Raw genomic sequence first — 15,068 nt, forward strand, 5'->3', positions numbered from 1 at the left:
AAAAAGCAGGGATTGTGGCTTACATCACGGTGGGACTTGTGGAGATGATGCAGAAGTGTCTTATTTTGGATTTGTATTTTGAAAGAAAGATGGACTAACTGACTGGATATGGGGAAGCAGGACTCTGGTGGCATAGTCAAAAGCTTGACTTTGAAATGCTACAATCTGGGGGGCTCGGTGTATGCCAATTGATAGTGAGACGGTGGGGAGTCTTCATACTGAGAAAGATCACATCCTACAAACTTCTCACCTCCCCCCCACAGTCTAGTCTCCTGTACCCCTAAGCCCAGGACTTCCCTGGCAGAGTTGAGGCCAGTCTGCCGGAAAGAGGGCTGGGACTCTGGAGATCCACACCCATTCCCTCAAGCTTGTCAAGGGTTTCGTGGCCCACAAAGCAGAGGGAGTTTCTAACTAGAAGCTTTGACATTGGGCCAGATGTTCTATCCCTGCACTACTTATTTTTGGAGATAAGGTCTCTCCATGTAGCCCTGCCTGTCCTGGAACTCACAGAAATTCTCCTGCCTCTGCCTCACAAGTGCTGGGATTAAAGGCGTACACCACTACACCCGGCTGTCTCCATAAAATTTTTTTTTCTTAGAAATGCACTTCAGACAGAAAAGCAACCCATTAATTTACAGCTGTTGACAAGTTTTCCCATAGGGAAATGTGAGGACTTGGTGGCCCAAGTTGCTTGGAAAGTAACTGGCGCGCGCACACACACACACACACACACACACACACACACACACACACAGGACACTATGAACCCGGAGAACGGGAAGAAGTGCTCAAAAGAGAAGGCCCCAGAGAACGCTCAGTGTAATACAAGCATACATCTCCTCATGGACTTCCGCGCCTTCTCCCAGAAGATGCTAGCACTCGCTCAAGAAGGCTGGGGGGGGACATGGCTCTCGGCAGTCCTTCACCCCAAGAAGGTGGTGGTTAATAACTCCCCCGGGCAGCAGACATCATCGGTTTTGCTGCTCCGGGAACCAGAGGTCCCTCCATTTCTGGCGCTGGATCCCTTAGAGACAAAGAACTCGGTCTCACGGAGCCGACGGGGTGGAGGCTCTACCTTCCACTCCACGGAACACCCGCCGGCTCCGGGGGGAGCCTGGGTCGGGGCTGCTCCGGAGGGTGCGTGGGGCCCCGGCGTGGGCCAGGCTGCCGGGCGGGGACGGGCCCCCGAGGCGGGCGGGCGGGCGGGCAGGCTCGGCGGAGCGCTCGGGAGGCGACCGCGAGGGGCGGGCACGTCTGCCTCCTTCCTTCCTCCCAACCCCATCCTCTCGCGCTTCGTTTTTCCGGGGCTCCTCTCCGCCATGCCCCGGCCGCCCGCGGCCGCCCCCGCCTCTGCAGCCCACCTTCGCCCGCGCCGGCGTCCTCGCCCCCGTCCCCGGCCTCCCCTCGTGGGCCCCCGCGCCCCGGTCCCCTCCCCCTCGTGCCGGCCGCGGCCCCTTTCACAATAGCGCTACCCGCCTCCCTCCTCCCGGCTCCCGGTTCGCTCCCGCCCGCCCGCCGGCCCGCCGCCCTCTCGGCGCATGCGCGCTCCGGTCGGCGGCGGCAGCGGCGGCGGCGGCTCCGTTTTTTTTAAAGGGAAACGCTGAGGCGCCGGGGGTGACTGTGGGGGAGGGGGACCCGGAGCCGCGGAGACCCCCGGGGGGAGGCGGCAGACCCCCCCTCCCGGAGTAGGAGGGTTCTGGGCGGACCCGTCCCTCCCACCCCCTCCTGAGGAGGAGCAGGGAGGGAGGGGGGGGGAAATGGAGGCTCGGGGCGGCTGAGGCGAGCTCCGGGGCGGGGGGCCGGGGCGGGGAAGGGGGGGTGCGGGGTGGGGAGACGAGGCGGGCCCGGCCGGGCCAGGGGGGGCCGAAGCGAGCTCCGGGGATGAGCTCGGGGGCGGCTGGGTGCGAGCTCCTGCCTCTGCGGCGAAGGCGACGGTGGCGGCGGCAGCAGCAGAGGCGGCGGCGAGGCCCCCATGGGTCGGCGGCGGCGGCGGGCCTCAGCCGCGGCCTCCACGCGTCCGCTCGCCGGCGGGATGGCGCCGGGGCCTCGGGGCAGCCGCGCTAGCCGAGGCCTGCGGCCGCTCTGCTGAGGCGAGCCCGCCAAACTCCCCTCCCCCTCCTCCGTCCTCGACCCCCCGCACCTCGCCCCTTCCCCACCCCCTCCTCCGCCTCGGTCCCCCGCGCCGCTCCGGACCACTATGACCATGAGATCCGCCGTGTTCAAGGCGGCCGCGGCTCCTGCCGGCGGCAACCCCGAGCAGCGACTGGACTACGAGCGGGCGGCGGCGCTGGGTGGGCCCGAGGACGAGTCCGGGGCGGCCGAAGCCCACTTCCTCCCCCGGCATCGTAAGCTCAAGGAGCCGGGGCCCCCGCTGGCCTCCTCCCAGGGCGGGAGTCCCGCGCCCTCTCCAGCCGGCTGCGGCGGCAAGGGCCGGGGCTTGGTACTCCCGGCCGGGGCGGCCCCCGGGCAGCAGGAAGAGAGCTGGGGCGGCTCGGTGCCCTTGCCCTGCCCGCCCCCAGCTACCAAACAAGCCGGCATCGGCGGGGAGCCGGTCGCAGCCGGCGCCGGCTGCAGCCCCCGGCCCAAGTATCAGGCGGTGCTGCCCATTCAGACGGGCTCTCTCGTGGCGACGGCCAAAGAGCCTACGCCCTGGGCTGGGGACAAGGGTGGGGCGGCTCCCCCAGCTGCCACCGCCTCGGACCCGGCGGGACCCCCACCACTACCTCTGCCCGGGCCGCCGCCACCCCTCGCGCCCACCGCCACTGCCGGGACCCTGGCGGCCAGCGAGGGCAGATGGAAGAGTATGAGGAAGAGCCCTCTCGGGGGTGGCGGCGGCTCGGGAGCCTCCAGTCAGGCCGCCTGCCTCAAACAGATCCTCCTGCTGCAATTGGACCTCATCGAACAGCAGCAGCAACAGTTGCAGGCCAAGGAGAAAGAGATCGAGGAGCTGAAGTCCGAGAGAGACACGGTACGGGAGGGGTTAATCTGCAGGAGGGCCGGGAGCGAGTTGTGCGCATGCTCGGGGGAAGGGGGGCTGTAGGAGGCAGAGGTCCCCGCTTGGTTAGGGTTAGAGGAAGTTGGCCACCAGGGAAGGAGTGCCTTAGATGCTGCTGGGTCGTTAGGAGCCTGGCTCACTGACAGCGTTGGGTCAGAGGGAAGGGTTAAAGGGCAACCTTCAGAGAGTGTGTGTGTGTGTGTGTGTGTGTGTGTGTGTGTGTGTGTAGGCTTCGGTTGCCAAAGGGTTAATTTAAAATGACAGCCCCAGACTTGTGGGAAAGACGTTTAGAGTGGGAAAAGACCGATTTATGAGGGGTTAAGATGATAGGGTGGGGTGCAGATGTGGTGGCTGTATGGAAGGGTTAAATTAAAGCGCTGTTGCGTTAGAAGTGCATGGTAGAGGAGAGGGACATAACAGCTGTTGCCCCAACCGCTGCTGCAGCATCTTTAGACAGGAGGGTCGTCATAGGTCTTTCAGCCGGTAGAGGGTAAAGATGGATTACGTGGAATCCTGTTTTAGCTTTGCTAGATGAGAATCACTGCCTTTGATTTCAGGCAGTTTTTGGTGTTTTTTATGGGGGAGGGGGAGGAATCTGAGTTATAAAACACTACCCACTGACCAAGTCTCTTGAATAAGCGGGAAGATTTTGAGACATGAGCCTATTCAGTGTATTCAGTCGCTCCTTCTACCTCCCAGAACCTTGAGGTAGTAGAGAAGCCCTGCTATTTCTTTGTACTTCTGAGGAACATGACTACATAGGATTGTTTCCACTGCAGCAGCAGTCTTGGGTACCTCCATGTTAAGCATACTGCCTCCCGCCCAGGGAAGCTGGTGTGGCGGGGTATTTCTGTGCTAACATACCTTTTGACTGCCTAAAAATAAACATGGTTTCTACAGTTGTGTTGAGGCTGCCGCTCTCATTCTCGCTCTCCTCTCTCCTCTCTCCTCTCACCCTGGTGCTGTGGGCACCCAGGGCTGAGCAGGGAGCAGAAGAGCTACTCATTTGTTGGTTCTCTAAATGAATCGCCATCCGGCGACTGTCTCATCGGAGACTGCCTTCTGCAAGGTGGCATGGGAGCTGGGGCAGCTCTCACTGAAACCCCTCAGTGTTGGTTTGTGGAAGTTACTCAACATGGAGGTGGCCCTGCTCAGCTACTGTACTGCAGTCTAAGGGTGTGATGGTACTGTAATTACAACACATCATATCCTTCCTTCCATGGGAAGGGGGTGGGAAGAGAAAGACCAGTAAAGGAGAAGACATCAAGAATATGTCACCCACAAAACATGGTTAAGTAATGCTAAGGCTGTGAACCAGAACAGAAGATGAGAGGATGGCTGACAGGGAGAGCTCTGCTGAGTCCCTGAAGTAATGTCCCCTTCATAGGCTTTTGGAGGTAGGAAAAAGTGGGGTGAGGTAAGGATAAAGGACCTGTCTGAACTTGGCGTTCACTGCTTCTCTTATGTGCTGCAGTCGAGTATTGCCTCAGCCCCTTCCTCTTATCACAGTTACTGTTTGGCCTCTGCTGAAATCTAGGCTATGGATGTAATGAAGGCAGCATCTATATCACTGTTTAACCCAGGCAAATTCCTGTAGTCCGGTGTAAATATAATAAGTTTTTATGACAATAGACTTCTATTTTCTGCTTGATTTTTGTGGTTCACTTCAATTAGAATGAAAGTAATTTTAATAAATACTTAGATAAGTTATTTTTTTGTTGTCTCAAAATCAAAGCAGAATATATGTCATATTTGTTGGTATTAATATAATACTGTATCTATTATAGTTCTTTCCAGTGTAGTATGTTTTAGAAGTACTCCCTGAACTATACACACATAACATTTTCATGTAACACTACTATTCCTAGTGACACTCTCTGCGCTCCTGATTCTTTTTTACTGTACTGTTTGAACATTCCATTGTGTCTGGAGTTTTGGAGTGAACATAGAGCAGATAGAATTTGGATAACCTTAGGATACTTTAAAAGAACACAGAGCTGAGAATGTAGCTCAGAGTGATTGCCAAGCACACTCACGAGGCCCTGGTTCTGTCCCTAGCATCACATACAACAGTGAAGAGTATGTATTCTTCACATATATGAGGTTAGCTTCAGGACTCCCAAATGACTTGCAGCCACATGGCTAGCTGAAGTGAGGCCTTCTCATTAAAGGGCACACTGGCCCAGCCCAGTAGAGAGGATCTTCTTTCAGAAGAATGAGCTTAGAATTGCCCCATCCCTCTTACCATCCAGACTAACTCCTGCAGTTGTCTTTTGCCTTTCTTGAGTTTAAGGAAAGCTATTCAGATTTGTGTCTGCCAACTCAAAGTTGAATTGGTAGGGTCCATGGCAACATGCAGAAGACTGCTGATTCCTAATTGGGGCTAAGTGCTCGTGTTTAACTTGAGTGTGTAAGTCTGCATCTTGTTTTGTTTTAGCTCCTTGCTCGGATTGAACGTATGGAAAGGCGGATGCAGTTGGTAAAGAGGGATAGCGAGAAAGAAAGGCACAAGCTGTTTCAGGGCTATGACACTGAAGAGAGAGAGGAAACAGAGTTGACTGAGAAAATTAAACTGGAGCGCCAGCCGGAGCTTTGCGAGACATCCCAGGCTCTGCCTTCCAAGCCTTTCTCATGTGGACGGAGTGGAAAGGGACACAAAAGGTGTGCTGATAACTTTACTCCAGCTGTCTGAACGAGATGAGGAACTGTTACTGATGACTGGGCATTTGGGATTGGGGTTTATGGATTGGCTTTATAACACACAGAGCCTGAATTGAGAAGTCTGTTATGCCAAGGGCATGGTGGCTCACACCTGTAATCACAGCACTTAGGATGCTGAGACAAGAGGACTGTTGTGAATTCAAGGCCAGCCTGGGCAACAGAGACCTTGTTTTAAACAAACACCTGCCCCCCTCCAAGTTTCTGTGTAAGAAATTGTCTTGAAACTTTTTTTTTTTTTTTTTTTTTTTTGGGTCACGGTACTAAATACAAATGCAGAGTATATCTTAAAGAGAATGGGTAAAAAGTGTTACCTTGTTGAATCTAGTAGGGAATAGAACAGTTAATTAATTATTTTTAAGACAGGGTATCTTTGTATATTCCTGGCTGCCTTGGAACTTGCTCTGTAGACCAGGCTGGCTTCAAACTCAGAGATCAATTTGTCTCTGCCTCACAAGTGCTGGGATTAAAAGCGTGTGCTACCACCGCCTGGCTCAGTTAGATTTTTTTTTTTTTTTTTTTAATGTGCATTGTTGTTTTTGCCTGTATATATGTCCGTGTGAGGGTGTCAGATCTTGGAGTTACAGACATGTTAGCTGCCATGTGGGTGCTGGGAATTGAACTCGGGTCCTCTGGAAGAGCAGTCAGTGCTCTTAACCACTGAGCCATCTCTCCAGCCCTCAGATATTCTTAAGCATAGATGCTTACTCATTTACCAAAGACCTGTTCTGTATACTTTTCTTTTGTCTTTTTCTTTTTTTTTTTAACCCCCCCCCCCCCCCCCCCCCCGTATACTTTTCAAGCATGGCACTTGCTGCCATGTCTTCCAAATGAACAATGGATGTTTAGGTACCTGGATACTGCTCTTGTCTTCAAATATTCTAATCAGATTTTATTCAGAAGTCAATTAATTTTGTAACATTTTCTTTCCTACCTAATAGGAAAACCCCATTTGGAAATACAGAAAGAAAGACTCCTGTTAAAAAGCTGGCTCCTGAATTTTCAAAAGTCAAAACAAAAACTCCTAAGCACTCTCCCATTAAAGAGGAACCCTGTGGTTCCTTATCAGAAACTGTTTGTAAACGTGAATTGAGGAGCCAAGAAACCCCAGAAAAGCCCCGCTCTTCAGTGGATACCCCACCAAGACTCTCCACTCCCCAAAAGGGACCCAGCGCCCACCCCAAGGAGAAAGCCTTCTCAAGTGAGATGGAAGATTTGCCGTACCTTTCCACCACAGAAATGTATTTGTGTCGTTGGCACCAGCCTCCCCCATCACCGTTACCATTACGGGAATCCTCTCCAAAGAAGGAGGAGACTGTAGCAAGTAAGGCATAGAGAACACTTGCTCTTATACCCTAGTGGTGGCGGTCAAGCTAACAAGTGTGAAATGCCTTTGGCATTTTTTAAAAAGTGCAATCAATAAAGCAGAGTTCTGTCAAGAATGAGTAAGTTAACAGCCAGAGACAGACACTGTGCAGGCATTGCAAATAGATGGAATCACAGCAAAATGTGCTCAATGTATGTGTCTGCTTACAACACTGGGAGATGTGTTTGCCAGTAAGTTGCTCATCACAAGAGCACCAGACTTGGGGGGTGTAATCTCCGGCAACTTGCATGCCCTCTGAAAGAAGGGTTTTCTGTGCTGTGAAACGCATAGAACTTACACTTTGCCGTGCACGACTGTTCCTGCATTGATATTGTGTGAAACCTGGGAGGGTGGTCTTTGGGTGTTCTCAGGGGCCAATGGTAATCTTTGGTTGGGGAGCCAGCTTGGGGTGGGGAATTTCACCTGGGCCTCCGCTCTCTAACTACATAAACATTTATCTGTATCTCTATGTCCCGGTCTGGGGGCAGGAGGGATCTGCCAAAGGCCAACAGTCTTACTTTACCTTACTGCACTTCACAAGGTTCTAAGATGTGAAGAGTTGACTTGGATTGCAGTAGCCCATTGGTTGTTCATATATTTAAATAAAATGGTCTACAAACTATTTTTCAAACAATAAGGACTATCTTGGGATATCTGAGCTGCTTGGGGAGGGGGTGGGGTGTGGGAACTTGGTCTTTATTCCTGTTTATTTTCTTAATGGCTTCCACACAGAGATGATCCCCACCTTCTATATGAACCAGTAACTGATGTGTCTTCAAGTGTGTTATATTAGTCTATGACAGTTATTGTGGGTGCTCTTGGGTCATGGTGGGGAAAGCTTTCTTAGGTAGAGCCTTAGACCTAAGTTTCTACCCCTGTGCCTTACTATAGCAGAGATGGGGATGGGAATCCATTCCAATAAGATGTGAGCAATCTCCAGGCTTTGTTTGGCTCTTGTGGGGAAGACAGATGAATGATCTAACCTTTAGTAGGCCTCACACTTGAGTATACGAGACAGACCAGGGTCCTGCTCTAGAGTCTGATACTTTTTGTTGTTTCAGTCAGTTGAACAGGTTCATCTTAATAGTTAATTTTTGCTGCTACAGCAATGCTGTGTAACAATTTTAGGAGAAACCGTGAAGCAACTTCCCATCCGGAATTAGGAAATGGCTTGGTCTGGAGTTCTTCTGTGTGACTGGCTGTTTTTGAAAAACCCTGTCTACTCTAGTAGAGCAAGTTCCAAACACATCTGAGATTGTGGGCTTAACACTATGAGGGAGTGTGACTGACTGGGAGATCCCAGTCTCTTGAGGAGCCGGAGTTCTGCATAAATGTGTGAACCCTTATTGTATGACGCCCCTATCTCAAGAGGAAGTCTCAATGACTTATCCTAAGGAAGCCCAAGTCTTTGTGTGTGTTGTTCAGGCTGGACCAGCAAGGTAGTTTGTGTGGAGGGAGGAGGAACTTTAAGAAGACTCCGTCTGTAAGTGCTGAGAACACTCGTCTATTTATTTGACAACTAGGGTCGACTTTTACTCACCTGCCATGTTCTGAGTTTAAGGTTTGGTATCCTTGGCCATCAACTGTTGCAGGGAAACCACCCTAAATAATGAAGAAAAGAAGTCGTCTCAGTGTAAAAAAAAAAAAAGTGGTGGGCTTATTTTCTTTTCTTTTGTCTGTTGTTCCCTCTTCCCCTTCCCCAGAGAGAAATTCTCAACAACTCAAAAAACAAAATGGCTTCCTAGTGAGAACATCAGTGATGCTCCTTTCCTCCATTTTGGGTATGGGCTTTTTTTCTTTTTACACTGAGATGATTCTTCTTTCCTGCATTATTTAGGGTGTCTGATGCCATCAAGTGTTGCAGGAGAAACTTCAGTCTTGGCTGGTGAGTAGATTAGGAATTGCTGGCCGGGCCTGGGTTGGGGATTGGTGGGATGGTGGCTGGTTGGGAGCTTCCTTCTCCGTCTGTTGGATGTGGAAGAGTAAGATTCCTTGGTGTTTGAAGACACTACCGTAGACAACAAAATGACAACACATTTCAGTTGTTTTTCAGGAACTTCAGTAGCATCCATTATATGAATTGTCAGGTATTGGCGTAGGGTTTTTGTGATCCTGAGTTTGGCAGGACTGCAATGGCATTTTAGATTCTTTCATACCATAGCGAGGATACTGACTATGGCTTTGGGTGAGGCCATAGAATGGATTCCTATCACTTGGTAACTGTCTTACCTAGGGAGAGACCGCTTGTCCTAGTGAATAGTCGGACAGTTGTGTGACTTTGGATTTAAGGGTGCTTCCACCCCTCCTCTTTTTCTTTTTCTTTTTCTTTATTTTTTCAGTTCCTTCTTGGAGGGACCACTCAGTAGAGCCTCTAAGGGACCCAAATCCTTCAGACATTTTGGAGGTAAGTACCAAGAACTGTTAATGAAGAGAATTGGAAACAATAGAATATAGGGGGGTACAACTGGCCCCTGTGGTTGGCATATAGTCCTAGCTACTCAAGGAACTAAGGCGAGAGAATTCCTTGAATTTAAGATGTTGAGGCTTGTCTAGGCAATATAGGGAGATACTATCTTCAAAAAGGGCATGGGGGGAGGGGAGGACCTTTATATTTCTTAATAACTGTTGATGGATTAAAAGAACTTCTAAGAACAGAAAGGAACTTGAGATTATTTATTTAGTCTTTGTTTTCCATCTTATGGATGAGAAAAGTGGGTTCTAGAATAATTAAGTTATTTTTCAAACTTGGTATTGAGATGGTGTTCCAAACTAAGGTAGATTCCATACTGAGTACAGAAGTTAGGCTGTGCCACTCGGCAACATAATTCCACGTTCCAAACTTACTTGGTTATTGAAAAAAGGATATTTTGAATTCAGACTCTTATAAAGTATAGAGGTAGGGAGAGTTTATGGCCCTCTCACAGGCATTTGACATGACTTATCCTGGAAAGTTATGGGAATTAAATTTGAAATTTGGGATTTCTGAAAGGATAGGGGTAAGGACAGGAGTTTATTTGATTGAGTCTTTTACCAGAAGATTTACATGATCTACAGAACTCTTTAGATAATTTTAGAACCTGAAGGTGAACATTTTTACACTCCTGAAAACTTTGAGTTATTCCAGCATGGTCATAAGGAGCTTACCCCTGCTGTTCCTCTTCCAGAACCTGGATGACAGTGTGTTTTCAAAGAGGCATGCAAAACTGGAGCTAGATGAGAAGAGGAGAAAAAGGTAAGGCCAAGATCCCCATCCTGGGAACATCTGATCCCCAGGACTGAGACTCCCTCTTCCATATTGGGGAGAGTCTTAGGGCACTTAACATTCATGTGGTACTCGTGTCCTAGTTAGCTGAGTGTCTTAGCTGGGGCGGTTGTTCTTACAGGCAAACAAACATGTTGGCCATTTCTTGGATTTCTACCCTCAGTACTATTTTGTGTGGAACACCAACACATAATCTAGACTGCTAGAGTTCTTCCTTATCCAGGTAGTCAGTTCCCTTTACCTCATCTAGAGGACTTAAATAAGGAACTTCTAGCATCCAGAAAATGAATTGTTTTTGTAGGACAATTTTTAGATCAATAGTAATGCTAGGTTTGTTTGTGTTTGTCTGGTTTTTCCCAGATGGGATATTCAGAGGATCAGGGAACAAAGAATTTTACAGCGACTGCAGCTCAGAATGTATAAAAAGAAAGGAATTCAGGAATCTGAGCCTGAGGTTACCTCATTTTTCCCTGAGCCCGATGATGGTAAGTTGTATCTATCTAAAAATTTTGGGGCTGGAGAGATGGCTCAGTGGTTAGGAGCACTTGTGTTCTTGGAGAGACCAGAGTTTGGTTTCCAGCACCCACATTGGGCAGTCCAGAACTGCTTGTAACTCGAGTTGCAGGGGACCTGATGCCCTTTTCTGACCTCAGAGGGCACTGCACTCACGTGTACAAATCCACACACACAGACACATTCATAAACACATAATACAAAATAAAGCAAAATAAACTTACAGATGTAGACTCTTCATGGAAAAAAAAGGGTTCAAGTCTCTACAGCACAGCTTGTTCTGATGAGTAAGCTGTGTTTTGGAGGTAGTATAGTTGTTACATATTTCTCACCTCTTGCTAACAAGGTCGTCCTGTATGCTTTTCTTCCATAGTTGAAAGTTTGATGATTACCCCCTTCTTGCCTGTTGTAGCATTTGGACGACCATTACCAAAATTAACTCCACAGTAAGTATAAAGGTTTTTTCCCTTCTCCTTTTTCAGGTAGTTTGGACCTCCTTTTCAGACTCTATGAAGCTTAGATAAAATGGGGACCACATGGCTTAGGGATAGTCATGATTCTTTGGTGATAAGCCAGGAAGTAGGAATGCTGTTTAAGTCAGAAGCAGGTGATTTGCCACTTCGGTGGTGAGCTGACTATTGCTAGGCTCTGATGCAGCCTTCTCACTCTGTTCTCCTCATGGTTTTTGCCAGGAACTTTGAGCTACCCTGGCTGGATGAGCGAAGCCGTTGCAGGTTGGAGATCCAGAAGAAGCAAACACCTCACCGGACGTGTAGGAAGTAGCTGTACTGGCAAGAACCCTGTCTTCAGATAGTTGTAGCATGCCATTCCAAGAGAATGGCAGAGACCTGTATATGTGACCTATGTCCTCATGTATGTTATCATTCACTGGTAATGCCTTTCCATACTCCCTTTTGAGTTTTGTTTTTTTCACTCTGATTTCACAAAACAAACAAAAACCTCTTGCATTGGGCTAATTGTGATTATGGAGAGTTATTGGGACTTGTTTTCCCTTTTTGGGGAAATGAGCTCTGGAGCTCATCCTATAGGATGGTGGATTTGGAGTTTTCAGGAGCCGCTTCTGCTCACTTGCCTATGTTAAAGGGGTACAAGGGCTCTTCCTTAGCCATGTCGAAGATGGAGCAACCCCTGCCTCATAGGAGCTGTGCCTGCCCTGACCCTGTGCTTCCCTGGTGCGCCTTCCAAATAGTTTGGGTAGAATAGATTTGACACTAAAATAAGACAAAAGAACCTTACCATGAGCTTTAGGGCCCAAGGAGGAACAACAGAGGAAGAAGTTAGAGCAGTTGTGTGAAAGTTGGTTCTCTCAAAACTGGCTGATCACTTTAATTGGGTAACCGAAGTTCTTCTGCACCCCTCAAAAAAGAAAATGTTCAGAGAAAGAGATTGGGGATGTACATTTCCAACTAGTTACAGTACTAAACAGATGCCTTGTCATCTGGGGATGGCATGCCAGAATCTGTATAGATGTCCTTGTGTCCCATCACTTCTCAAGTATTCCTTAGTGGGGTTTCATCCTATTAGCCAAACGTTTGGTGGTGAGGTAGAAAATTTGGGGAGGGTGGGGGGAAGGGTATGGAAAGATATGCTTCCTTTGGCTGGCAAATGTCTACATCTTGAAACAAACAGTTGTACCTAATGAACCTCTATTCGTTTAGTAAAGATAGATTTATACATGTACCATCTTGGTTCCCATCTCCTGCCCTTGTTTTGTTACCAAAAGAAAAAAAAAGAAAAAAAAAAATCAGGACGGACAGCACTCCCAGGCCACTTTGGTCTCAGTGTAAGATCCCTGTGAACTATCTGGAGGGAAAATAGAACCGAGACCTCTGGTCTTATATATAGGAATTGCCTTTCGTTAGTCTTCAGGACTATTGTATAAAAACAAGTAGGGGTCTGATCTCCTAGGAGGTAGGGGCTTTTATCCTTGAAGAGAATATGTCCCCGGATTATTAGCACTTTTAGAGGAGAAGCCAAGGTATTGTAGGGTGTGTGGCTGGCCCATCAGCTGAGCATGAGAGAATGGGATTGCCATTGTGGGAAGAGAAGAAAAGTTCCTCAGGGGCCTCCCACTGCTAAAGCTTTTTTTGAGATGTTATCTGTGCTCCCTGGGTTTGACTTTGAAAGGAATTATTCCAGCAGTACATGTAGTATTCTTGGATGATCTTGCTGCTCTCAATTCTCTTGTGTGTGTGTTTGTGTGTGGCTATGGGTTTTCATTGTAACTCCATCTGCTTAGGAGTGTGGTCTCTCTGTAATGGGAGCTGCCGTAAACTTCACTGCAGCAAGGATGTAGAGAGAAGAGGACTTATTCCACAGGAGCTTTCATCTCACACCTTAACGATGAGGATATATCTAGAAAAATTGGGCCAGATTTTTGTCTTTTGTTTGTTTTAATGAGGCAAGCTGGTTAGTGCTCCTACTCTGACCTATGTTAGGGCTCTTTAGAATTTGCTCCTCCCAAAAGGAATAACCTCAGTCAGTTGTCTCTTTCTTTGTTCCTTGATCCCTCTCAGTTTCTTCTTGCTACTATGATTTGTCAGATTCCTACTTTGGGTGTGGGTTAGCAGACCTAACCTCTCACAGAGGAGTCCACAGATCCTGTTTTTGCTAGACTGAGAGGAATCCATGAGGTGCTATCTGGCAGGACTTAAGTGGATTCTATTGCTTTGGTTCTCCTTTCCCTGAGGATCTAATACTTGTTATGTCCTCTTCTAGATTTCCTTTGGTTTGGGTATGTGAGGTTTGTTGAGAAGGAGGTTGAATCGAAGTTCCAGTAGTGAAATTACAGTGTGTTAAGAGTGTGGGGAAAATTAGTCTTATTTTTCCCTACATGGGATACAACACTGTGAAATTCAGTCTTCAACAGAAAGAAAGGCCCTGCAGTTCTCCTAAAACATAGTTCCTTATTTCTTTCTTTAACAAAGTTTAAGCTAGTGTTAATAAATTAAAAGAGAAGTTGCTTGTCTCTCCAGCTCAGCTTTGTTTCATGCCGTTTCATATGGTTGTCTGTGCTGTATTCATACTTTTGATACCATTTCTGATGTGTACAGTCGGCTGTCTTGTAAATATCTTACAAAGAGTTCAAGTGTAAATAAACTATTGTGGCCGTTAATTTTTGAACTTTTGCCTCAATTTATTAGATTTGTTGGGAAACATTAAATAATTGTTTGTCTATATGAAAGATTGGGAAAGTCTTATTCTCCAATAAAATGGAACAACACAGTATTCCCCCCCTTTTTTTTTTTTTTTTTTTTTTGGTTTTTCGAGACAGGGTTTCTCTGTGTAGCTTTGCGCCTTTCCTGGAACTCACTTGGTAGTCCAGGCTGGCCTCGAACTCACAGAGATCCGCCTGGCTCTGCCTCCTGAGTGCTGGGATTAAAGGCGTGCGCCACCACTGCCCGGCGTATTCCCCCTTTTAATAAGGGGCTCATTCCATTTGTGTCAGAGTACAGAACACGTTTCAACCCTTTGTCCTGAGCCCTTCTTTGTACATAAATGGCAAATTACAAAGCTCATAACAAGACCTTATAGGTCATCAACTCAGCCCCTGATACATGATTTCTCCTGGATAACAGTCCAGACAAATGTCCAGATCTGCTTAAACTATGTCTTCTACACACATCTTTTTTTTTTTTTTTTCCCTGCTTCTGCCTCCCGAGTGCTGGGATTAAAGGCGTGCGCCACCACTGCCCAGCACATCTTTTTCTGTGTGTTTGAAACCCCTCATCGTAACTTGAACCCCTTGGTTCTTGTTTTGTAACTGGAGTGATGAGAAGAGATAATCTCTTCCCTCACAGTTCTTCTAATAAGATGTCTGGTATCCCAGACCGTCTGTTCATGCTAAACATGCACGGTTCTTAAGAGCTGTTTCTCAGAAGGACTGTGATCCCAAGCACTCACACAAGATAACCCCAGGTTCGAGGTCAGCCTAGCTTACAGAAGACCCTGTCTCAAACACAAAGTTGGACCAAGCAGGGTATGGTGGTGCACACCTGTAATCCTAGCACCTGGGGAAGCTGAAGCTGGTGGATCATGAGTGCGAAAAGACTGGCCTGAGGTCATAGATTCTGTCTAAAAAAAAAAAAAAAAAAAAATAGACTCAGACCAACAAAGGACAAAGTGGCAGACTATCCTTTTCCTTATTTAGACACTAAACTTGGCAGTCTTACTGCACATTTTAGCTTGTGATG

At 48.1% G+C, this 15,068-nt stretch overlaps 1 protein-coding gene and 1 long non-coding RNA gene across 5 annotated transcripts; one reads left to right on the forward strand and one right to left on the reverse strand.

The window, feature by feature from the left end:
- Positions 1 to 1,996: 1,996 nt before the first annotated feature.
- Msl1 (MSL complex subunit 1) lies at positions 1,997 to 13,990 on the forward strand. Of its 4 annotated transcripts, none has more exons than XM_059271709.1 (9): positions 1,998 to 2,968; positions 5,433 to 5,656; positions 6,655 to 7,037; positions 8,917 to 8,964; positions 9,419 to 9,483; positions 10,244 to 10,311; positions 10,702 to 10,826; positions 11,228 to 11,300; positions 11,547 to 13,990. In XM_059271709.1, the coding sequence occupies exons 1-9, from the start codon at positions 2,198 to 2,200 to the stop codon at positions 11,635 to 11,637; spliced, it is 1,848 nt and encodes a 615-aa protein (XP_059127692.1). In that variant the 5' UTR covers positions 1,998 to 2,197; the 3' UTR covers positions 11,638 to 13,990. The 4 variants fall into 4 exon arrangements, with proteins under 4 accessions (XP_059127693.1, XP_059127692.1, XP_059127695.1 ...); XM_059271712.1 differs by lacking the exon at positions 1,998 to 2,968 and adding an exon at positions 4,951 to 5,074; XM_059271711.1 differs by lacking the exon at positions 1,998 to 2,968 and adding an exon at positions 4,973 to 5,098.
- On the reverse strand, positions 8,302 to 10,542 carry LOC131917694 (uncharacterized). Its single transcript, XR_009380727.1, has 3 exons — positions 10,224 to 10,542; positions 8,884 to 9,087; positions 8,302 to 8,681 (listed from the first exon to the last, which is right to left on the reverse strand). It is a non-coding gene; the product is annotated as an uncharacterized LOC131917694 (long non-coding RNA).
- Positions 13,991 to 15,068: the final 1,078 nt, after the last annotated feature.

This window comes from Peromyscus eremicus, chromosome 8a, assembly GCF_949786415.1.
Source record: "Peromyscus eremicus chromosome 8a, PerEre_H2_v1, whole genome shotgun sequence".
In the NCBI taxonomy this organism is placed as follows: Eukaryota; Metazoa; Chordata; class Mammalia; order Rodentia; family Cricetidae; genus Peromyscus; species Peromyscus eremicus.

Coding starts and splice junctions, on each gene's coding strand:
- Msl1 (XM_059271709.1), top strand. CDS start 2,198: ATGACCATGAGATCCGCCGTGTTCAAGGCGGCCGCGGCTCCTGCCGGC. Junction 9,484..10,243: donor ATCCTTCAGACATTTTGGAG/GTAAGTACCAAG, acceptor TTCCTCTTCCAG/AACCTGGATGACAGTGTGTT. Junction 10,312..10,701: donor GATGAGAAGAGGAGAAAAAG/GTAAGGCCAAGA, acceptor GGTTTTTCCCAG/ATGGGATATTCAGAGGATCA.